At 39.2% G+C, this 26,056-nt stretch overlaps 1 protein-coding gene across 1 annotated transcript in view; it reads right to left on the reverse strand.

Annotated features, from left to right (window-relative positions):
- LOC121147122 (transmembrane protease serine 11E-like) overlaps positions 1-26,056 on the reverse strand; it is a 41,682-nt gene that overhangs the window by 5,121 nt on the left and 10,505 nt on the right. The window contains exons 2-9 of the mRNA XM_040966858.1: positions 20,071-20,195; positions 16,025-16,146; positions 13,508-13,575; positions 12,618-12,781; positions 10,181-10,219; positions 7,582-7,759; positions 3,944-4,203; positions 3,218-3,360 (exon numbers count right to left, since the gene is read on the reverse strand). Coding sequence (XP_040822792.1) covers positions 3,218-3,360; positions 3,944-4,203; positions 7,582-7,759; positions 10,181-10,219; positions 12,618-12,781; positions 13,508-13,575; positions 16,025-16,146; positions 20,071-20,195 — 1,099 coding nt within the window. The remainder of the gene's footprint in view (positions 1-3,217; positions 3,361-3,943; positions 4,204-7,581; positions 7,760-10,180; positions 10,220-12,617; positions 12,782-13,507; positions 13,576-16,024; positions 16,147-20,070; positions 20,196-26,056) is intronic.

Consider the following 26,056-nt stretch of genomic DNA (forward strand, 5'->3'; position numbering starts at 1 on the left):
TTTCAAATAAATAATTTTTAAAAAAGAAAAAACCTGTCACCCTATCTATTGCATTGCTGAAAACTGTCTATCTTTATTTAAAAAAAAAAATGCTAGAGCACCTGTATCTGAGACCTTGACCCCAGAGACACACACGCCAGTATTGCATAGCTCCTAGGTTCTGGCACTTCTTCCTCTGCTCAGAGAGATATTTCTTCACGTATTACTTCAGCACCAGCAAGTCATTGAACTCATTTCATGTTTTCTGTACATTTTGACACTTTCTGAGTTACATTTAGCTCCTGGGCATTCTGCCTGCTTTCACTGGCTAATTTATTTTTCAAAATAGAGATAATTGCTTTTGCTATCACTAGGAATTTATAAACATCTCTTTTATTATTTTCAGTGAGAAACAGTAAAGAAATGTATTCAACCGGAAGGCAGATGAGAAAGTAGCTATAGTATCAACATACATCCAGGCTTAAAGGAAGAAAATGAGTCAAAAGAGATACAGCTGAAGCAATTGGTGAAAGGAGAAAATATTTTAGGACTTAACTGATTACATGTGAAGGAGACATGAGCAAAAGAAGATTCCAGGAGGTGCAGGGAAAGTCTTGAAAACTGGAAGACTAATAAACTTTTCAAGATGGAACAGATACAAATTTCCCATGAGTACTAATAACTTTTAAATGGAAATGACTCTGCAGTAGGAGAAAATGTGAGACTAAATTTGGGCAAGGGTTGATTTCTAGAGATGTAGATTTAGTTGTCTTAAACGACAGATGGATCCAAATTTTTTAAAAAGCCTTACTTGAGAGAGGATTCAGAGTGGAGAAAAATTTCATTTGTGATCTAAGTCTTCATAGCCACACTTTAGTAAGAGAGCAAATATGATCCCCCCCCCACCCCCGCAAAAAAAGGACAGAACTGGAAATGAATAATTGTAGGCGAAGAGGGGAAATCAGCATCTTACTAAAACATGGAACAAGACTGCATTGTAAGAGAGAAGAGAGAACTCCAGCTGTAGGCCACTGTCTAGATTGCCTTGTACCTAGGCAAGTATTACACTGCTGTGAGAGCGAAGCAGCCAAGGCTGGCAGATATTCTGGGCCTTGTTAATGCCAAATTGTGTTAACTGTACCAGTGTGCCAACATCGTTGCTTAGTCTATTCTTCCTTTTTTAAAGGCATGTGAAGAAGACAAGGAACAAAGGTCATGCCACTCTGACCCTAGGCGTGGGGGTGTGGCTGGAGATTGCCCAGGGAAGGGAATGTGGGTACTTATTGGAGTAGGAGCGATTGAGGGTATGTTTGAAAGGAGAATAACTGCTGGGGTCATCCATGGACTCAGCCACAATACTTGTAGGTAGACAAGGGAGATGAGACAGAGTTGTTCACAGGAAACTGAAAGGTATATCTGGATCAGGCCAAGGCACCTGGGAGACCTGAGTTGAACTAAATAACATTATCACCACCTGATGACACATGCAGAAGCTGGGGCTAGAGGGAATGCTTAGTAGTACCCACACATGCGTGTTGGAACAGGGGATTAGCCACATCAGACTGGGCCACAGCACTCAACAGAATACCAGAGAATCAGATCTGGGACAGATTCTACAGCAGACTTGTAGGATTGCTTCTGTGGGACTGCAATACCTACCAGTTTATGAGTGGTGATGGGCCAAGTCAGTCTGAACCATGAAACTTACCTGACAGGAGCCCACCTGACACTTGCTGGAACTCAGGCTGGGATGGACCATGCTGTGCCAGGCTACAGTATCTGCCAGCACATGCAGGGGCCAAGACTGAGTGCAGACCCTGCTTAGCAGGGTCACAGCGCCCACCAACACTCTTGAGGTCATGGGCCCGGTGGCGGGAGGGGAGTGGACTCCCCTGCTAGGCCACAGCTCCTGCTGGGGAGTAGAATAACCAGGGTTTGGGGTACACCGAGCAAGGGAGATAGCAGCACTCATCAGCATTTGTGTAAGCAAGGTTTAGGAGCAGGCCAGGTTGGGCCAGGCCATAACACCTGTGGCACACACAAGAGACAAGACATGGTACGGCCCACACCCAGCTAGGTTAAGCTATAAGATCTGAGACTGCAAGTGGGGCATGCCAGATTGGGTTGAAGCACATTTTTAGTGAAGTAGACACGTAGAATGAAGAGGATTACAATAAGAAAAAGTCAAGAACAATGTCTTAATGATTCTGTGATTTTCAAAAAGATCATTAAAACACAGTTGATTTTCTTTATTGGCAGTAATTATATGGTATGCAGTAACCACAGATATTTAGTTAGTGATTCCTCAATCATCGCTCTAAGAAGAAATGTAAGATTAGGGTTTTTTGAGAAGTCTGATTGTATCTGCATGAACTTATCAATACAAAACCGTATTGTAATTATACTTCTAGGTAATGAAATCTAATGTAGGCACATTAGCATTGAACTCATCGACACTACTCTGCAACTCACAGTTGAATAAAGCTTGCCAAACACACAACATTCCCTCGTAAGGCTTATCCTAGCATTTCAAATTATTTTAACACCACACTTGGAAACTGTTGAAAGAGCAAAACCACAGGCACACAAGCAAAAAGCACAAAAATGTTAAAAAAAAAAAAAAAAAACGAACACACATACACAATAAAAAAGAAATATAGTAGGAGAGCTATAACAATCATGAGCAATGTTGTTTTCACTTTAATTTTTTTGTAAAACAATCTAATGGTATCACTCTGTTTTTCCAGAAGAATAAGGAAAGGCCTTCATGATGAAGTAATTCAATGTAATGAATGAAGTGAATGTTGCTGAAGTAACTGATCCAGATAACGGTTTGAAAGGACTGTGGTAAAGGTCCAATGAATCTAGTCAAGTAGAGCTGAGGAAGAGGAAAAGATAGCAGGCGAAAGAGAAGAGAAACATTACGAGTTTTCCTTATGTTCGATTGAAGAGAGCTTGATTATCGTATGTCGTGGTGAAGATCACTTTTGATCAACCCTATTGGGAGTTCTGAGGCCCTCCTGGATGCTGTTTGCCAATTATTTCTCCAGTTTAGGGAAATTTTCCTGTATTATTTCATTGAATACACCTTTAATCCCAGTTTCTCTTCCTGCACCTCATTGAAATGTACATGTGACTTCTCTGTATTATCTTTGCAACTTCTTATAAATTTATGATTACTTCAAAAAAATAGCAGACAAAACGCTCATATAGCATTCCAACAAGCAAAACCGCTTACCTGACATGCATCTCTTTTTCCTTGTAAGGAGCCAGCACATAACATTCTAGGAGTTATGGCACCGTTATAAACTTGAGGATCATTACAAATATCAGTCTGTATGAGATCCACCTGTACTTCTCGAAGGTGATTTTGACTGTAACCTAAATGAGAAAAAAGTCTTTGCATCTATATGAGTACAGATATTTTATAAACCTGAAGAAAGTCCTTTCAATAATAATGTAGGATGTAATATATAGTTTTAGGACACATACGTTTGGATGCAGTAATGTCTGAAAAAAGAACTATTTTCTAAATAACTACTTTAAATAAAAAGTTCGATGCCTGCAAATCAAGCTCACTTCTCTAAATTATTTATGCCCCTTTAGTAAAATTATAAATAAATTTCATTTGGGGAGAATAGTGGCCTTATGGTTCTGTGAGTTTTCATGGTATACAGATGATCTTTAATCTTGGTGGATAATTCCCTAGTAAAGGCTTCAGGTGCTAAGAGAACAGACTTTCTCTTTCATCATTCTTCCAGTAGCGATACAACTAATAATGACCTAAAACAGGAAAGAATTTTAGTGTCTTCCAAGTAATTTAGTTTGTTCATTGGATTTGACTTGACCTAGGTCTATGTGACCAAAGGCCAACATAATTTGGCATGAATGGTATTCTGCTCATTCAATGACTTAGAATATTGAATCAGGCCATTACAATCCACATTTCTCCTTAAATACTCACCATCATTCTGTCGTGCTCCAAAACCTGTCACAAACATCTCATCACCTGGATGAAATTCATGGCTTGCCTCAGGGAGACAAATTCTGTGTACTGCATTTGTGTAGGGAACAGGGCTAGAAAGCTCTGCCAGTGAGATATCATAGTCATGTGTTGAGTGGTTGTATTTCTCGTGGACAATTATTCTCCGGAGGCCTTGCCTCATTTTGAGAGGTTTTATGGTTACTCCAAAGGATGCAGTCCACCTGGCTGGATCCTTATACCTGGAAGAAGAGAATAAAGACTACATTCCAGTTTTCCATGCTTCCAATCTAATCAGTTGCATTAAACGATTCAGTTTGTAAGTAACAGTACAAATTTTCCTTCCTAACTTATAGCTCACATGTGTAGACACAAGTCCTTTTTAATCTGAGAATCAGTCTTGGGGGCATATGCAGTCCTAATGCCAAGCCACGCCCTCCAGATCCTGGGGTACCGAGGACTCTAGGGACAGAAGGAAAGCATATGCTGTCCAGAAAGAGAGAAGTCAGTGTGTTCTGAGTGCCCTAGATAGTCTACCCACAGCAAATAGGCTTCCTTGAAAACCAACAAGGCTGCATAATTCTATACATTATGTATGTTTAACACAGGATAAAAGGGCTTCTGTTCCTTGGAACATAGCTAATTAGCACCTTTAATTTGTATTGCTTGTCATTTTCCGATTTCTTTATGCACAATTATCCCTTTAAATCTTTTTTTTATTTTTATTTGTCTGAAAGATAGTATACAGAAAGTCCCAAAAGATTGTGATGGCCAATGCTGGGCCAAGCAAAAGCCGAGAGACAGGAACTCCATCCAGGTCTCCCATGTGGATGCAGAGATCCAAGCACATTTGTCACCTTCCTCTGCTTTCCCAACAACATTAGCAAAGAGCTGGAAAAGAAATGGGGAAGCTGGAACTTGAACTGGTGTCCATACAGGATACTGGAATTACAATGGTGGCTTAATCCACTGTGCCCAAACACTGGACACAATCATTCTCATTCTTGCTTCTGAAATTTGTCTTTGGAACTATTCCAATAATCCATGTAAACTGTAATCTCTGATAAAGATACTAGTGGGCCTCCTTTGTAACGTCCAGCTCAAAGTCCAAAGATGACTTACATTCCTATTTTTTTAAAACAAACTTTGTGTGTTTATGAATTAATAATGCAGAAAGTGTTAGTTTGCTTAATTTTATCTTATTTGAAAATCAGAGGGACAGACAGAAATTCTTCCATTCATTGGTTCATTCTCCAACAATTTATGATGTGCGGTGCCCATGCTGTTCTTTGTTTCTCGACGCTTACTATTCCCACAGAGCTGCTAATTTCATTACTCAGATCTACATTCTCCCATTCCCCTCTCCATAACAACCTATGTGCCCCTGCTCTGTTCTTCAATGTATCTTTGACTTTTGTTTTTTAAAAGTCCATACATATGAACCAAGTCATATTTTCCTCTTAATACTTGACTTATTTCACTAAACAGAGCATCCTCCAGGCTTATCCATGTTGCTGCAAATGGCATAGTCTTATTTGGTTTCAGAGCTGAATTCCATTTTTAGGTGATACAATTCTGTCATGTAGCTACCAAGATTGTTTTATCCATTTATCTATAACAGGTAAGTAGAATATTATCGTATCTGGCTGCTATGAATATTGCTACAGTGAACATGAGAATACAAATGCTTTTAAAATAGCACAATTTAATTTTCTCCAGGCATATGACAAAAAAAGGAATTGTTGGGCTCTTTGGCATTTCTATTTTTTAATTCATTTTAAAACCCTCCATACTGTTTTGCATAATGGCTATGTCAATCTACATTCCCATTAACAAAGTGTAAGTTTTCTGTTTGCCACACCTTCACCAGCATCTATCACTTGACTTTTTTTTAATCACAATCATTCTAATGTACATGAGATAACATCCCATAAGTTCCTTGTTTCTGCTTCTGTGAAGAATATCAATATCATTCTTACAGAGATTTCATTGAATATGTCTTTATTTAGTACATACTTGTAAACAATATTCTTGTTGATTCCTGAGTATAGGATAACTTTCCTGACTTGCATCTCTAAAGTCGTCCCTTTTTTCTTTCCTTATTTATTTATTTATTTATTTAGGAAAGGCAGATTTTATAAAGACAGAGAGAAAGGTCTTTCCTCTGCTGGTTCATTCCCCAACAATGGCCACAACAACAGAAACTTAACCAATCCAAAGCAAGAAGCCAGGAGCCAAGAGTCTCTTCTGGGTCTCCTACATGGGTGCAGGGTCCCAGGACTTTGGGCCATTCTCCCCTGTCCTCATGGGCCACAAACAGGGAACTAGATGGAAAATGGAACAGTGAGCACACGAACCGATGTCCACATGGGACCCTGGCACCCACAAGGTGAAAGATCAACTAACTGAGCCATCACCAGGGCCTAAAGTCTCTCCTTGATGTTTAATATCTTCCAGTGTATACCTCAGTTAAATTTATTTCTGGATATTTAATTTATTTTTAATGCTATTAGAAATATGTTTTCGGGCCCGGCGCGGTGGCACAAGTGGTTAAAAGGTCCTCGCCTTGCACGCCCGGGATCCCATATGGGCGCCGGTTCTAATCCCGGCAGCCCCGCTTCCCTTCCAGCTCCCTGCCTGTGGCCTGGGAAAGCAGTCGAGGACGGCCCAAAGCTTTGGGACCCTGCACCTGTGTGGGAGACCCGGAAGAGGCTCCTGGCTTCGGATCGGCATAGTATCGGCCCGTTGCGCTCACTTGGGGAGTGAATCATTGGACGGAAGATCTTCCTCTCTGTCTCTCCTCTCTGTATATCTGCCTTTCCAATGAAAAATAATAAAAATAGATCTTTAAAAAAAAAAAAAAGAAATATGTTTTAACTTATCTGTTGCTGATGTCATGTTGGAGCTTTTAATTGATCGGGATTTTACTCTGTTGGCTCTACTTTCAGACCAGAGAAGGTCTCCCCAAGAAGCCATTGAACTTATCTGGACAATAAGATGCTGGACTCTATGCTTGGTATATGCTTGCAATGAAGGAATCTTAACTGAACTTGAACTGTGGTTATGCAACAAGGTGGAGGAATCCACCATGGGGAGAGGGTTATGGGAGGGGTGGGTGGAATCCCAGTACCTATAAAACTGTATCACATAATACAATGTTATTAACAATAAAAAAAGAAAAAAAAACTTACCTAATTAGACCCAAAACTGAGTTTTTTGCAGTCCCTTTCTTTGTCTCTTGATGTCCACCTTTGTGATATGATCATTTTCTACAGTGCTAAACTTTTATCTTTTTATCATTTGCATATCTGCTAAAGCAATTTGTTTTGTGCTTACCATGACAATATTTAACATTTCTAACAGTCACAATATGCAACTTTAAGCTGATAACAACTCCTGTTGTACACAAAAATTTATAGATATTTGTCCTTCATCCCACAATGTGGTTTTTATGTTACAATTTAAATCTTTTTACTGTGCTGATGCCTTGATTATTTGTTATAGCTTTAGCTTTTTTTGACCATTTTGACATTTAACTTTTATAGTAGAGATACAGATTCCTTTTGCCGAACCCTGGACACTTTGTTTACCCTCAGTCATCAGAGAGGGCCAGAACTTACAAGATAAAGCAGTGAGCAGCACTCAGAAGCCATGTGCTGTTAATCAGAGTGGCTCCACAGCGGTGGATGCCATCCCACTGCAGGCTGGCTTGCCACGGCCATTCTCCTTCTTCGACTTCTGTACCACCAATTATTCTGACACTCTGTCTTGCAGATTTACTCCTTCGTGTCCCACAACCTGTCAAAGAGAGAGTAATTAACAATCACATTAAGTTTTAAATTGTATTACATCCCAACTTTCTTGTACTTGTGCTCCATCAATATGAACTATTTTTCCATGTTGTTAACTTTGCTTGAGCAGTAGTATTCCCTTTAGTTACCTCTTCCTCGGATTTTCAGATTCGAATCTGACTGCTGGAAGACTGTCTCTGACAAGTCCTTTACCTCCAAACTGGATTAGTTATGACTAATTATTATTAGTAGTAATAATAATAATACGCCATACATGAAGATACTTCAAAGAGTTAATGGAAAAATGAAATGAAAATATACACTTATTTTCACTAGATTTGTGTACTTATTTATTTTATTTGAAAGGAGGAGGCATGGAGATACCCAGAGAGAAATCCTAGATTTGCTATCTCATTTCCCAAATGCAGCAGTGGGGCTGTGCCAGTTTGAAACCAGGGAGTAGGACTTTAATTTAGGTTCTTGGCATGGCTGGCAGGGACCCAACTACATAAACAATCACCTACTGCTTGCTAGGTGGGTATTTAAAAGGCAGCTGGAATTAGGAACAAAGGCACCACAATATAGGATGTGGGTGTCACAAAGACATCTTATTTACTGTACCAAATGTCCACCATGTTGCAACAGATTTCTGAAATCCTTACATATGTATTTATAAAGTGTTATTATTATTGAAGCATCAAGAAAATCATAACTAGCCTGCTTTGGAGACAGGGAAGTTGCTAGAGAATGAATCCTAGAAGAAGTAATAACAGGCTTACATTTTATAAAATGAAAGAGAGTCAAATAATTGATACACGCACACACTCACACACACACACACACACACTGCTCAAAATTGTTCATGACAGTTACTCAACCTGTGCACTATTGGTACTTTGATATATAACATTCTTTATCGCGAGGCTGGCCTGTGCTTCATAGGATGTTTTTTGGGATCCTAGCTAGTAACATTGCCTCTACAATCCTGACAAAATGCCACAGTGTGAGATGACATTTCATGTATGAAACTGTCCTTGGTGAAGAATAGCTGTTTTAGAATTACAGTCATGTGTCATGCAGTGGTGCTTCAGTCAATGACAGATTGCATGTACAATGGTGATCCAGAAGCTAATAATGGAGCTAGTGACATCACACCCATTGTAACATCATAGCGTAATGAAATACATGTTTGTGTTGATGCTCGTACAGAAAAATTAAAAGCCTGTGTATTACCAGTTGAATAGAATGATAGTAACACAATTATGGATATTACATAGTACTTTATAAGAGTATGAAACAACTGTACTACTGATACATATTTACAACATTGCATTATATTTTAGCTGTATCCTACTGTTAAAGAACACTTCTTGCAAAACAGCATGCAATCTTACACCGATAACAACTTCATACATCATGGTTACCACATCTCTTGATTGCATCAGCAGACTGTGTTGACTAATTGACCTATAGCAGATAGCCCACATAAGAACACATGATGATGCTTACACAACAATGAAATCACTTCAAACCTAACCCTGATTTAAGCAACACATGACTCTGTGTTCATGTGAGTGTCACTCATCTGGTCCCATTAGAATATAGAATATGAGCTGCTCTGGGCTCAGGTGACAGCAAATCCATGGTTTATTTCTACTGCTTAACATTGTACTAGCACATAGTAGGTTCCTAACAAATTTTGGTAGCAGAACATGCTACTCAAAAAAGAAAAACAATTGTGGATTCTGCTTACTGAAGTTTATAAATTAACCAATATTCTAAGCTGACAAGTACATTTGCTTCTGTCTTCTAAGAAAAGTGTAATCTGTACTAATTCCATAGTTTTTAAGTGTATTCGCTAAATCATGGTGGGACACTAAACTTCTGAGAAACGGAAATATAAAGTCTAGGGGTATTGATTGCTTCTAAAATACGTTGAAACATATTACAGGAGCATTCAGAAATCTTATGAAAATCTTCCTCAATCCCATGATTGCCTGGAATTTTTATAGCATGGGACTAGTATCATCAAAATTTTATTTTTAGATAGATTGAAAGAAATTTTTTTCTCCTAACTGAAGGAATTACAATATTTAGATTACTTTTATAAAATCTGTAGAAAACTTTGTCACATTGTGTTCCAGATACTGGAAAAAGAACATTAATAATTGAACATTTTTGTCCCTTCTTTAAAAGTTCCATTCACTTTGCGTACACAGTTCTAATAAGTACACATACATCTACTCCAAAATTTTCAAATTTTAGTAACAAAGCAGGCCTCAGTCATAAGGTAGAGAACCACAAGCTCTTTAGAAATCAACAAAGTTGAATTCTGCCCCTAAACATCAGCACAAAGAAACCCTAAGACGTAACATATTACCAATTTACATGTAAGCATTAATGCAATTTTAATAAATGTCAAACTTACAGTTGTTCAGAAATTTGTCTGTTTCTGTCTTGTTGATTTCTGAAATACAGAGATATCATGAGTAGAAGAATATCAGTATATCAGAATTGCACAATGCATCTCAGTATTTCACCTATTAAAAAGTTGGTAAATTTCACTAATAAGAGAGCATCCCTAAGAAATCAAAGTGTTAATTTACCATTAATTTAGTATGCTCATTGCCTGTTGGGGAAGAGGGAAGAGACAGGGGCAGGGTGCCTGAAACAACAGGGATACATAAGGGGTACATAAGAAGCATATTTGAATCAGTAGCTTTGGGTTAAAGCCCCCAAATTTGAGGTTTATGCCAGGAAATAAGATGCACATTGTCCACAACCCGTCTTTGGGAAATACTAAGCACTGTTTCCTCAAATATGATTGTGTGTGGTTTTTTTTTATTAGAAAGATCTACAGAGAGATGGAGACACAGAGAGAAAAAGCTTCCTTTCACTGGTTCGCTCCCCAAGTGTCTTGCAGCAGCCAAAGCTGAGCTAATCCGGAGCCAGAGCCAGGAGCTTCTTCCAGGTCTCCAACGTGGGTGCAGGGTCTCAAAGCTATGGGCTATCCTTGACTGCTTTCTCAGGCCACAAACAGGGAGCTGCATGGGAAGCAAGGCTACCAGGATTAGAACCTGCACCTATAAGGGATCCTAGCACATGCAAGGTGAGGACTTTAGCCACTAGGCTACAGCGCAGAGCCCAATATGATTATGTTTTTACTGACCATAATTTGAAGTCATTTTACCAAAATAGAAGCAGTTTCATATGTATAACTCATCCAAATGGCATTTCATTCACAAGCATGTTATCACTTTTTTTTTAAGATTTATGTATTTATTGGAAAGTCAGATATACAGAGAGGAAGATCTTCCATCTGATGATTCACTCCCCAAGTGAGCACAATGGCCGATGCTATGCCAATCCGAAGCCAGGAGGCAGGAACTTCTTCCAGGTCGCCCACGCGGGAGCAGGGTCCCAAGGCTTTGGGCCGTCCTCGACTGCTTTCCCAGGCCACAGGCAGGGAGCTGGACGGGAAGCGGGGCTGCCGGGATTAGAAGTGGCGCCCATATGGGATCCCGGGGTGTTCAAGGCAAGGACTTTAGCCGCTAGGCCATGCTGGGCCCTATGTTATCACTTCTTAAGTCTTTTCTTCTGAGGCTTTCTTTTATATATTTTTAAAGATAAATTTATTTATTTGAAAAGCAGATTTATTTATTTATTTATTTGTTATTATACACCTAGTTATTAGACAGAGAAAAGGAGCAATACGGCTCACTCACTGAGTTTTTGACTAAGTGGCTGCCAATTCCAGGACAAAGTCAGGAGCCTGGAACTCTGCCTTGGTGTCCACTTGGGTGGCAGGGCCCAGGAAATTGTCATAATCTGCTTTCCCAGATACATTGGCAGAAAACTGGATCAGAACTCTCATAGGGGAGGTTTGGTTTCTGTTTTCACCACTCTTGTGATGCATTTTTATTTCTGTATCTTGTTTGATAACATCATGTGGATGAAAATTTATTATTTTCAGCCCATTGTGGATTGTGCTCACTGGTTCTGTATTTCCGGGGATACAGAATGGAGGCGTAGTGGGGATTGATATGTTCATACATGTGGCCCACATGCTATTCCTTTATATCTGTGTTGTTTAATACGTGCTAGCCCTTCGTCAGATATTGATTTCAACTGAGGAGCTCATTCTTTACTTCCTAACAGTGACAACCCATCACCACTTAGTAAGTCTCTCTTACTCTACAAAAGAGAGAGCAAGAGGGCAACAATAAACCCAGCTTCCACACCTACACAATCTTATAGATGCAAAATCTGCAGAAAAAATAAAAATAAATATAAATTGATTTTACTTTGAAGACAAAAGGAAAGAAAGAAAAACAGTGAAGGAAGGGAAGTGGGGAGGGATGAAGTATTAGAATTATATCTATGAAGCACATTGAAGCTGTTCTCTTTGAATTCATATCACATTAACTTAAAAACTAATGAGAATTGTGCTATAATTATCATGAATCTATTGTGATCTGAGGATCTAGTGCTTAAGTAAATTCCTTAAATTAAAAAAAAGAATTTCAATAAAAATAATAAAGCATACATGTGTTACAAAAAGAAATAAGGGAAGAAATGAGAAAAAAAGAGAAATATATAAAGCTCCTTTTCTACCCATAATTGGGTGTTATAGCTAATGCACAAAGCCTAATTTAGAAGAATCTGCCAGGAGATAGCTTAAAAATAAACAGCTTTTACAAATTAAAATGCATAATTAGGGCCAATTTACTTGTAAAGAAATGCCCTGTTGTTGGCAATGCCCCAGAATTTAAAAAGATTCAAAAGAGAAATTACAAAGCTCAGCCCTCAAGTGAATCTGCTCTATATGAGTGAAATTAACTAAATAATAACAATAATAAAATTACTTTTAATTTCGACTGATGCAGGATCTAGTTTAGGAGGTCCTGTGGCATCTTGCAGCTTTTCGTGTAGAATACGCTGAATAATTGAATTTTTGGTGTCCACATTTTCAGTAGCGCGGAATCTAAAAATCAGCAGCATATGGGCCAACACGCCATCTTCCTCCTGACTTTAGGCAGGGAAAGAATAATTAGTGATAATGCCACAATCCATCCACTGAAATGTGTGCAGCTGGACACGCATGCGTACAAATAAACCCATTGCTGTTTCCTTCTACGTTCTAGTGTACTGCATAGAGAACCCTCAGCTTAGTGTTCTTGATAACAAGGTAGTGTGCTGATGATCTTCCTTGCCACTAAAGGAAGTAGCTAAGTGTATGCCTAGTTAACCCCTCAGCCACCACCAAAAAAAAGTGGGCAATGTCAATTTTAATTCCTATCATCTAAATCTGCCCATTTCTCCAAAGCAACTTTCTGGCTCTTCTAAACCCTTCTTTCAAAAAAAGAAAAAAAAATGTTTATAAGGAAGAGAACCAATGCCTGAAGACAAGCCTTTTTATGTGACACTGTTTGACTCAGAATAATACGTCCTATTAAACCAAGAGATGTGAGGCAAGTACCTATCTGTGTTACTCGGAGTTACCTAAAAACCAGTTTTATAGCACAGGTACCACTTACACCTCTGTCCTTAGCAATTATCTTGTAAACACTTAGCTTTGAATTTAGAGAATTAGTAAGGGACACTGTAACCCACAACTTACACATAACAGGTGCCAAATAAATGCTGGCATTACGTTGAATTGCATCACATCCTTAACACTTGCAAACACGGCTGACCAGGTTAACAGCATCAGCTTTAAATCGAATTCAAAAGTGAGCATACGAGATCCACATACCTGTACTTGATAATGTGAGACTTGACAAAATCCCCCCTTAATGGAGATTTATAGAATGCATATTTCACCTGTTTGGAAAACATTGAAGTATGTCAGCAAGCAAAATTTTCTGAAATTCTGGGTGTTAGTTCAAAACTAGGAAAAATTAGTAACATTTAAAGTATTGAAAACATTGTTTCGCAATGTTTCTAGCTTGAGGAACTTGGAGGATTTTTTTGTTTGTTTTTCTGTTGGTATCCTACTCAGTGATTTCAGTTAAACTCCACCTTAGGAATCATAGCAGCTAGGAAATCCTAGCAGAGTCACACGTACCGTCCGCTGCAGGACACACTGACAGAGACCTACAAGAATGGACAGGTTTGCTCTTGAAAAAATGGGAGTGCTTGTTTCCTGAAATACGAACTCCTGCTACAGGCTGACGAAGGAAGTGAAACGGTTTTGTCCAGTGATAGTTCCGTCACGACCATGAGTGCACGGCAGCACCACATTTCCTAAGCCAGTGAAAGTCTATCAGGTATCGTGGGTAATGTGTACCCTCTTGGCACTGAAAAGGATCTTAGAGGGTCCTAAGTGAACTGAAAGGCTTACCTTAACACATCTATGAGATTGGCTCTAAGCAATTGAAAGAACGGTATTTTGTGGAGATATTTCTTACTGCTAAAAATAAGAACTTGTGCCAACCTAGTTTTTTTTAATTAGAAATTTAAGTAGGACAACATTGCAGCTGTTGGCTACTTTCTGAGTGTGGCTCTTTACCAGACACAGTCATGGGCAGACGCTTTGAGCGCTTCTATGCTCTCTTACATTTTGTTGAGTTCTCACTCTGTAGCAAAGGACACAACAGCATAGGTGAGACAAAACAGCAGAGGGTAAATCCTTTAAATAGTTCCATTTGAAGAATTTTAAATGAGACTCCATCTTTCCTAAGTAATTTTTAAAAATTATTATTAATGCCAAGGGTGTTTAAAGAAACTCTATCTATATTCTTTGGAGTTTTGTCAGGATGGATTCTACATAAAATATACTGGGAAATGATACAAAGAACATGAGAAAAAGTTGCATCTCTTTTCTCTTTTTTTTTTTTGAGTGACTTTTTCATTGTATTTCCTTTCCTTTATTTTACACAGGCATTTTATCTTAAAGAGGAAATTACTTAAATTCCCTATATTCCATTTACATGTATAAATGTAACCAGAACTGGACCCCTGCCTCAGTACGATGGCCAAATCTTCAGGCTTCTGGGATGTGAGGCAGTTTCCGGAGGGTAGGGTGCATTTTTCTTCCTATTCTTATTCAGGATATTGAAATGGGAAGAAAATTTGAAAAGTAAGAAGATTTGTCTAATCAATTTTACCTTAATTTTTGTATAAAGAATTCCTTCCAGATTGATGGCATAATATGCTAAATGACATATCAGCAGTTAGGAGATGCTACTCCAGGTGGTACAGCAAGCTGGCAGGAGATGGTGCTACAGTAGGCATCCCAGGACCTGTTGCATGCTGTTTCCACATCGTCCCACTAATTACCTTGTGAGCTATCAGAAACAGCCCAATGTATTCTTGAAGTACATTGATAGTGGTGAGAACTCATGACTCAGGTTCTGCTCTTTTGGTTTATGTCATTCATTTTTCCAGTTGCTTAAATGTATGATACATCCACTCTAAATGTTGGTCTGTTAAGCACAGCGGTCAGCATCAGAGAGCCTCCTACTGATTGGTGTGGCCAAAACTGATCCCAGGGGAGGGATTTGTTTTTAAACCTGAACTGCTATTCAGTTACATGCTTGAGGAGTTTTAATATTGGCTATTTCTTTGGTACTCAGGCTCTCTTTCTTACAAAACACAGAACTCAACGATCATACTGTGGGCCACACTGACGTGGCAGAATTTCTGGGCTCTGCCTTTGAAGAACTCAGCACTTGTCAGGAAGGATGAGTGGGAGGGGCAAAAATTAGTGAGGAAAGACCACTCGTTTCAGCCGTATCAGTACTATCCCTTTTATTTTATATTCCTTATGTTAAGTCACTTCTCATCTTGTAAAAAATAACCAGGATCAGTTGAATGAATAGTCTAGAAATTTAAATACTAAGATAGTTGTATCTCGTATATCTCTCGTAGTCTAGGTTTTGGACCAAATATTTATGTCCTAGGTTCTTGCCTCTTAACATGCATTTTAAGCAAGCTACTGCCTCAGCTGCGCAGTGGTAAAGATTGCAGGAAGTAAGAGAGCAAGTGGGTAGAGGCACGCACCCAACAGCCAAGAGCACCAGTGAGCCAGCCCCTCCCCGTCATGGGCCTTTACCAGGACTTGAGAGGGGAATGGTTACACAGTGACGCAACTACTGCTGCCATCTGGTTCCAGGTGAGGACAGGTGAGCATCACTTGACTCACAAATGGGCAGAAAGAATTACATAGATGGGGGAAGTGACCCTGGACTGACGGCATTTGTTGCCACTACATAATTTGTAGTGGCAACAAATGCCTCAGAAGTGATGGAGAGTGGAAAAAAAGGCTTACCATTGCTTCAATTCTCTGGCTCATTTCTGTGAAATTTTTAGAAGCCTCTCTTCCAAACTCACCATACATTTTGTCGCTCGTGAATGACAATGTGCTGTAGTAATTGTGGGTCATCCTGTGATCTATACAGAGACAAATCATCATAATTTATATAAGATGTGTGCGAAGCCGAGTCATTTCCCCATTTGTAAATGTTGGTAAACAGGGTGCAAGGTTCCGTCCTAGGTCTCCAACCTCATCCCATTTGTCAAGTTTCACCGCTGTCTCAGAATAAAAGGCAAGAGCATTCATCATCCTATGAGTACAAATGCTGTAATAAAGGTCTAGTGTTCCTGGAAAACTGTATGACTACTCTGCAGGAGCTGCCAGCTGATTAGTCATGCACTATCCATTCGTTCCTGAACAAGCCACAAGAGACAGCAAGTCATGCCATCCAATAGGCATACCAGGGATGATGGATTCTGGAGCTTCCCAAGAGTGAATCATGTTCATATTCCCAAAATAGGCTACCCCAATTTAGCAAATCACACATCAACTCTTATCACAGAGGCTTTTGTATAAGAAAGTTAGTTTTGGCTAAGGAGGAAAGAATTCAGTGAACACTTTCAGGTGGCTAGAGCAGCCACCTTTCATTCCATTTATCTTCTACCGCAGCCACAGTGGATGCTTGTCTGCTCTCTCTGCACACAGTTACAACAGCTCACACTTTTTGCCTGCTAAAGCGTTTTATTCTTCTGCCTACACATGCAGCAAGCACACAGCCCTCTACGGATTCATTTATTCAACGATTATTAGCAATGTTGTTTGTTTTGTGTTGGACACTTTGCCAAGCCTTAGGAATATATTGTGGTCAACACAGTTGCATATGGTTGTTATAGGAAAATGGAATGTTTCTTATCCAGCCTCAGTCTCTCTCCTTTTCTCTCTGCCTTAAGCACAGAGGGAAAGGGAGCTGGCACTGAGCATGCTGTCTCAGAAACACTCACATGGCCCGTTTAACAGAACAACAGAAACGTTATCCACAATCTCAGACTGCAAGTCCAAAAATGTAAATAACTTGCTCAACCCCATAAGACACAGCCAAGGAACAATTGATTTGCAAGCCAGTACCCAACTGTCAAAGCACAGACTTTTGTTTTGTTTTGTTTTGTTTTGTTTTTGCATGCTTTTCCCTCTGAAAGCACAGGGTGGCTGGTAGGGGGGAGAAACCCATCATTGAAGGTACCTAAATCTTTTGCTGTATAAAAGCTATAGACCCAAAACAAAGCACACTGGACAATTTCAAAAGGATTCTTGGCCATTGATATTTTGTAGGAAAGAGAGGGAAGTTGCTGAGCAAACTCTGACAAGGTCTGGGAAGAGGGGTGATGATGCAAATAGGGACAGGTGACAGGTTGAGGACAATGAAACTTCAGGATCTGGAGTCCTAAGGAGGAACTGAGAGATTTAATCTTCTTGAATCCTTCATTACCTCTTTCCCTGAATGGGTTTCTACTTGATGACCAAGGTGCTGAAAAGAAGGCAGATCCCTATTGATATGCGTCACTTCCATAAAGCTGCTAACTTACTGAGATATTTCTTAGTTATGCAAACAGCTTTTCTGTTGTATGTGCATTTTTATATGTGTCCCATTCTGAACTATATAGCTACAGCTGTTGTTGTAGAATCCTGCTTCTCTAATGAGCAAATGATCCACCTGAGAATCCTGTCAAAGTGCAAATTCTGATACTTAAGACCCAAATTTACATCTGTGATTCTACATTTCTTCTTTTTGAAAATTCTTTTTCAATTTTTTTTTAATTTTTAAGAGATTTGTTTATTTATTTGAAAGACAATGCAGCAAACAGAGACAGACAGATCTTGTAACCATTGGTTTAGTTCCCAAATGGCCACAAGAGCCAGGACAGGGCCAGGTTTCCACCAGAAACCAGGAATTCCAGCTGAGTCTCCCATGTGGTTAGCAGGTATACCCAAGTGCTTAGGCTACCATGCACTGCCTTCTCAGGTGCATTTGCGGAGAGCCAGAACTGACCTGGAACAATTGGTGCTTAGATAAAGAATGCAAGTGATAGCTTAATCAACTGGGTCACAACACCTACCATACATTTATTTTTACTTTTATTTTTATTTGAAAATCAAAGACACAGGGAGAGAAAGAGATTACAAGCCATTGATTTACTCCCAGAAAGTTCACAATAGCCAGCTACAGGCCTGGTTGAAGTGAGTAGCCCAGAATTCCATCAAGGCCTCCCTCATGAGTCGTCATTTGCTGCCTCCAAGGATGCATGTTGGAAAGAAGCTGGAATGGGAGGAGGAGCCAGGACTGAAACCAGACACTCTGGTAAGGAATGTTGGCATCTCAAGTGATGTTTTAAAAATGTGCCAATGTCCTCCTCCAAGATTCTGCATTTCTAACATGCTCCCAGGTGATGCCTGCATGCTGGGACCTAACCGCACAGGAAACATGGTGCAGATAATGTTTGCAGCAGTGTTTGAGTTCCATCATTAAGTATGGACTTAGGATATTCATGAGACAATTATAAAAGTAAAACAATGTTTTAGGATGTAGCACTGTGGTGTTGTGGGTAAAGCCACTGCCTGCAACATGAGCATCACTTGTGGGCAATAGTTTGAGTCCTGACTGTTCCATTTGTGATTCAGCTCCCTGCTAACGGCTTTGAAAAAGCAGCAGAAGATGCTGCAAGTGTCTGTGCTCTTGTAGCCCCAGATGAAGAGACCCAGATGAAGCTCCAGGCTCTGGTTCCTGGCTTCACCCTGGCCCAACCCTGGCCCTTGTAGCCTTTAGGGGAGTAAATCAGTGGAGGGAGGATCTCTCTTTTCCTCACCCTCCCTCCCTTTGTCATTCTTTTAAATGCACAAATAAATCTTTAAAAGATAAATAAGTAAATGTAATCTTGAAAATGTCCAAAAAGAGGTCATAATAATTTTAAATGTGGTGGTAACATTTTTTTTTAATTCTGGCAATTCTTTGTAATTAAAATCATACACCAAATAAATATATCTCTGATATAGAATGCAAATACCCAAAATTTTAAGATCTGCATGTGGATACAGATAGCCAAGCAAAAAAAAAAAAATATATATATATATATATATATACAAAAAAAACTACTTAGTTTTTAAAACTGCTCAGAAACAATTCACTTCACTATAGAAATTGAGATTAGTGAAAGATGGCCAGTTTTATAGATCACTCTCTTTAGAGGAAAGCAACTTTAACAGGTCCGCAATTAAATTAGAATCAAATGATTCATGTCAACAATTACTGGGCCTTGAGCATCAAAGCATCATCTAGGCACATGGGGAAAAATTAAACTCTCATGTCATAGTTGAGTCAACTAATTAAAACCCGAGGCAGAGTTGAAGGTTGTTGAGAAGGGTGGTTATACACTGGAAGGATGGTTCCAGTGTGCCCTTGAGAGCTTTCTGATGACATAGCAACCAGCAGTTCCTCCGGCATGGAGGGATCTGATAACTGGAGAGTGATCGCCTTATAATTAACCTTCTCTGCATGCCCTAGCCTCTTTAACCAGCACGATATATCTAAACATGAGACTTTAAACAATAGAAATAGGCTCTCACTCAACAACATGCCACAACCAGCATTTTCCAGGTTAAGAGTCCAGAATTTGGCTTATTTTCCTATGCCCTTAATTGAGTAACAGATATATTGGCATATTTTTAAAAGTCGGAATGATTTTAAATCAAGGTGACTTTAAACAGCTCAAGACAACTGGATTCCAGCTGGCTTGCAATCTCCACCCAGTTTTCATACTTAATTACCAGTTTTTAATGAATATGAAAACAAGCAAGCTATTCCCAGGAGGAAGTGTCATTATATCAAAGATGGGAGATTCTTCCTTAGCTTATGAGGATAAAATGGGAAATAAAGCAGGTGAAGTTTTTGTGCCAGCTATGCAAGTGAGTCATTGCCATCAATCAACAAGCCTGAGGCAAATCAAAACAGGAAGATGTAAGGAAACATGCGGGTTAAATCACATGATGCCAGGGCTGCTCATACTCACTGTGTCTCACATAATGAACTGTGACACCAATGCACACTGCCAGAACGATCAGGGACAGAAAGGTGATGAGGCCAATAACCCAGGGCTCCGGGCAGGCTCTTTTCCTGGCCTTCACTACAGCTGGCCTAAGAAAGAGAGAGGTGGATGTTATCAGAGGGCACACTGCACCTTCACCTTGGCACAGCAGGTATTCCTGGGAATAAAGGACAGAGTCAGGAATGTCCGGTCTTCACATCCTATTCCAGCTGCTGAAACTAGTTCTGGCTTTGATCGCCTGTCCCTAGGCAAGTAGTTTGTGCTGCAATTTCCTCATCCATTACATGAAGATGACAATAACAGTACTGATCTCACAGGATTATGGTGAAGATGAAAAGGACCACGTGCAAAGCACCTAACATAGTGACTTGTATGTAGGAAACACCATATAAACAGATGTCAATTCTTGATGATTTGCTATGTGCAACATACAGAAGTAAGCACTGTAAACTACAAAGATGTTTGAAGCCTGTTTCTAGAACTACAGAATGTTTAGTAAAATACTTACTTATTTGTTTACTTACTTACTCACTTATCAGAGAGGGAGAGAAAGAGAGATCGCCCATTCATTGCCCCATCCCCATATGGAGCTGGGCCAGGCTGAAACTGCGAGTCAAAAACTTAATCCTGGTACCTCACATGAGTGGCTGGAACCCAACTAATTAAGACATCACTTGCTTTCCCACAGACTCTGCATTAGAAGGAAGCTGGGGTCAAAAGCACTGACTACAGGCACTGCACTTTGGGACATGGGTGCCTTAACTCTCATGTTAATAGGTAGGTCAATAGTCACCCCTAACACTCTAGTATATTAAATAACCTCTGAAATGTATTGAAACTTCAACTAAATCAGGTTCCAGATAGATTTAATTCTAACTTCTAACTTCTGATTTATTTCCAAGCCAAATTTTTAGTAAGAGATTATTAATTTTATTCAGAAGAACTTGTGTTTCCAAGCAAATCTTATGTTAAGTTTCAGTGATGCTACCGGAACTCCTATCTGCATGAGATTCCCTTAATTTGCTCTCATTTGTCCTGTTTATAAAACATACATTAATGAAAAAAATGCTTGATCATACTGTTGTACCCTTCCTGGTTTTAAATAGATGGTAAGCAAACACATAAGTCAGAGTTGGCTAATGAGTTGAGTATGACCTTTTTTTATTTGTAAATTTCTTGAATTATTTTTTTCTCCTATAAATATTTTCTTTTTATTTATTTTGTGTTTAGAAGTTGCAGTTTTAAGTACTATTAACAGAAAAATACATAACAAAAGCTTCCTAACAAGTGAAAAAAATAATTATAAATGCTGGAAAAATTGGCCTCATTAACATATTTACAGACTTACTTAATACATACTCCTTTGGAAGTTAATTATATGACATTTATACAAGCATTAACATTGTCAAATCACTCTGAGTAGTGAACACTTCAGTTCTTTACTGTTTCAAAGTTGAAAGTCCTTAGTTTCTGAATGCAGAGCTGGCATGCAGGAGCCATCTGTCAATCTGAGACACTGTTCACATATTGTCCTGTCCCTTCGCCGAGGGATGCTTCTGTGGGGGAAGTACCTTTATGCTTCTTTCTTTCTTTGCTCTGTTCTTCCTGCAGCTTCAGAATTATGTTTCGGATTTCTTCTCTTTTTGTTTTCATTCTTAGGGGAGGAAACCAGTTTGCCAAATTCATAGGTATTTATCAGGAAGGTAAATCTGCCTTCTGGCCTTCCATTTCCCAAAGCACTGCCTGTGTGATCCGTGAAGTCTAGGGTGAAATGTGGTCTTATCCTGGCAGAGCACCAGGTGTTGAATCACAAGTGGATTTTACACATAACCTGAACTTTCTGCTTTCTTTGCTTGCTTGCTTGCCTCCTTCATTTCTTTCATCGAAATTTTAGATTTGTTTTTGTTATTATCACTTATTGATTGATGTTTGGTTGTTTACTTTTTAATAGAATGATTGTAGTTCATAGATAGAATTCTAATCATCAAATGATTTTCCCTTTCTCCCTTCTTTTCTTTGCTTTCCTATTTTTCCTTTTTCAAAAAATTTCCCCTTCTTTTAATTTAAAGAGAAAGTATCTTGAGTTTACACTAACAGCCCTTCCTTTACCAGCTCTGGAACTTGGACAAATCATTTAAAGGCTGAGTTAATTTTCTAGTAAAAGTTGTAGCTTTTCAGTAATGCATGGGATGCTTATTCTGTCTAAATAATGAAACTGTGGTTGTGAAAGTTGTTGTAAACTGTGAAACATTTCACAATGAATGCGTTTTTGCTTACAAAAATCCCGAGAACTGCATTTCCTAGTGACACAGCAACAGGAAGTAATGATGTTATCATGTTGATTGGTGCCACAACATCACTGCATGCTGGTTCTCCTGCCCACAGTCTGGGAGACATGGCAATGGGAGTCACAGGCGGCTTCCTCACCACAGGACTGTACCCAGGCTGAAGGCTCTGGGATGCGGCAGAAGGCTCCAGGGATTCTGTCATGCCTCCTCCCTTGTTCCATGGTCTTCCCACAGGGGCTGTAGCTAAGGAAACCTCATCTCCACCCTCCCCCTTCATTTTTCCAACTCCAGTTCTCTTTCGAGTGAGATCCCAAACACCTATTCCTAGAACGGCAATTTCTGCGATATAAAAACACTTTTCTACATGAAATGTATTTTTTTCTGTGCAATTGTGCCTGAAGAAACCCCCCAAACTGAAACAAATTCGCCTCTGAATGCTTGCTGTTCATCTGTTGCAGAAGAAAGGAGATGTATACAGCAGATGTAAGCAAAAGTGTGTGGGACTACAGGGAGGGAGGAAGGGACATCAACCAAGGTCAGAGTGTGCCAGGTGGAGACTGAATGTGTGCTGGTAGGAGATGTGATTCAGTTTTCATTAGCATTTTATTGCTCTGTAGAACTGTAAAATATAATAAGTTCTATATGTTCTGCAATCATTTTTATGTTCTAATTTTTTGAATCATTTTATGATACAGCTCCATAAGCTCCAGGACTTCCCCTTCCCCCTCTCCAATTCCCTTCTCCCCTACTGATTTCCCCCATGTTATTACAGCAGTATAGCCCTTCATAAACTGTCCCAAGTCCATCATTCTTCGCTTTGAGTTTATCCTGACGTTGTAGAAATGGGCAATGTTAGAGAGCAGGTGCTTGATTTTCTTTTTTATTTCTTCAGCAACACTTGGTCATTCAACAGCGTGTTATTTAACTTTGCATTGTTGCAAACTTACTACTTTCCTTCCTATTGTTGATTCTGCTTTATGGTTTCATCTAACAGGATTTATAGTCATTTTTAATAGGGACTATCATATCCAGATATGAAGATATAATACAGTATGTATCTCTACTTCCAAATCAAAGATGGACTCACAATGAAACTGTTAGATATATCTTGACAATAGGATGGTGAACTCTCTATAACTTTTAATCATGACAGAAACCTAAGCAATGTGGTCATGAAATTGGAGAGAGAGAGAGCTACAGGCAGATCAGTGACACTTTTTATATAAGTAATAGCACCCTATATGTGTGTGCATAGTAAAATATGCAGAAAGGAAAATGCTAAGTGGAATAAGAAAAAAAAGAAATTCCAAAGAGTTTGTTTCTGTATTCTGCCATCAATTCAATCATTGTAAGTCGTATACTGTCAGATTCAATTTGCTTTCTTCTTTTCTTCCTGTGAAAAACAATGATTTCAAACCCCTCCTAACCTGATGAGAAATGTGAAGATAAAAATAATTAAAATTAAAAAGTTTGGTACTGTGAGCTCCCAGGTGTACAATCATTGTATAAAAGCAAGGATGTTTATTATTATCATCATTATTTTAATTATTAATTATAATGATAATAACAACATTGCTGAGATGGTTGTCATTCAAAATATTCCATCCTCCTTTCCCGGTTTAGATGACATTGCTCTTTAAACGGATTCGGTTTCTCTTGTTTTCCAGGTTTACTGAGGCATAATTTATCCTATTTCTAAAATTTTTTATTAGCAAATGATTCAATACTAAATTGCTCCAAATTGCATGTGGTTAGGAAGTGTGCTCAAAAATTAGTGAAATGGAGGGATAAATGCATTTTACCTGTCACCAGACACTTGCATAATTAACTCCCTCCTACACTTCAATAATTACACAACCATTCCGTACCTGCTAGAACTTATCTGAATGTCCTCAGGCATGTTCACCATCACACAAACTTGTAGGATTCTAGTAGACTCGGTTGTACCAAACTCTTTTTTTAATACAGCTTTTTTTTTTTTCTTATCTTACAGAGATGTGTAACTAGTCATAAATCAGGTAAAATATGACAGTCAATGTATGGGAGCTTTTGTTTAACCTCAGATCCCCAGAGGACAAGTAATATTCTCAGACTTGTATTGTTATTGTTGCTTTTTCAAAGTTGATTGTGTATTTGGAATAAAATGGCAGAGACAGATTTTCTATACACTGGCTCATTCCCAAATGTCCTCCACAGCTAAAGCCATGAGTTAATTCTCAGGACCGTCACATGGCTGGCAGGAACCCAAGCACCTGAGCCATTGCTTGCTGTTTGAAGTGGAGGGAGAAAATACAAAGCTGGATCAGAAGCATGGGCAGGTCTTTATTCCATGCACTGCGATGTGAGAAGTGGATGTCTCAAGTGGCAGCTAAATTTGCTGTGCCACAGCACTCTTCCCTCATTATTACTTCTTAATGAGTTATTTTTTTTAAAAGTACTAAGACTGTTAAGCAATGACAATAAAAAGGCAAGAGAATCTAATGGCAAGTACTGGGAAATGATAAGTCAAGGCTTGTAATGGTTTAAAAAAATAAAGTGTGGCAGAACAGCGCTTCCACAAAGCTAACGCGCACAAAGCTCCGACACTCAGTTCCTTTCTTCTGGCCATGCACAGTCTGAACGCCCTCACAGTCTGAACGCGCTCACACAGTCTGAACGCCCTCACACAGTCTGAACGCCCTCACACCTTGCTTCTCCGTTCAGTCCAGCAAAGCTGCTGTGAAGAAACATGTTCACAACACCTAAAATGTCATTGATTCCAAAGCAATATCCCTCAGTAGGAGTGCAGCAAACATTTCTAAAAAGCTTCAGACAGCACGTTTAGTCGTCCTGCACTTGAATCCCTGTTCCAGCCACTCAACTTTGCCACGGAGACACAAACAGCCACGAAAAGACTGTCTTCACTTTTCACAGAAAAGTGAGAGTGTGGCTGAGTTCCAATAAAAGCTCATTCCTGTACACTGAAATTTAAATTTCTACTGACTTCCAGCTGCTATGAAATGTTTTTCTCCTTTTTACTTAACTTATTAATTTAAAAATATACCACCATTTTTAGCTCGAGCACCATACAAAACCAAGTGACAGGCCAGATGTGGTGACCAGGCTGTAGTCACTGAAGACCGACTTTAGCAATAGCCTGTGAGGCAGCACTGATGATGCTAGGAAACCAATGATCTCTTCATGCTCTGGTCTCACCCTCAATGGCAGGTCTTACTGAGTATGTCTCCAGCCAATGCCCCTGACCTCGTTCTGGTCATTCTCAATAAAATGTGTTCCATAACTTGATGGCAAGTTTCTATTCTGCCTCTCCAGTGTCTGAATCTTGCTGTATTACTATAAACTATCGCTCACAAAGCGGAATAGACAATGGCTTGAATGACTAAGCCTCAGGTTCACCTGCCTTAGCCTAGCCTGTCTCTTCTTCCCCTGGGATGCTCTGCTTTTGCTAATGTTACTGCCTATATGGAATAATTTAAAAATCTATTTTTTGCTGGTACCAGGGAAGCCTTGTGTACTTAAAACCTATTTCACAAACTCCCTTACTGAAGTCACATATTCATCCCTGAATCTCACAGAGAAACATAAATTTGAGCTCTTTGGGTATAGGCCTGGTCTTATATCACTTTATATTTTTTAGCACATGTTCAGGAAATGCTCAAAGA

The sequence above is a fragment of the Ochotona curzoniae genome, unplaced genomic scaffold, assembly GCF_017591425.1.
Source record: "Ochotona curzoniae isolate NIBS_2020 unplaced genomic scaffold, NIBS_Ocur_1.0 scaffold_4506, whole genome shotgun sequence".
NCBI classification, from domain to species: domain Eukaryota; kingdom Metazoa; phylum Chordata; class Mammalia; order Lagomorpha; family Ochotonidae; genus Ochotona; species Ochotona curzoniae.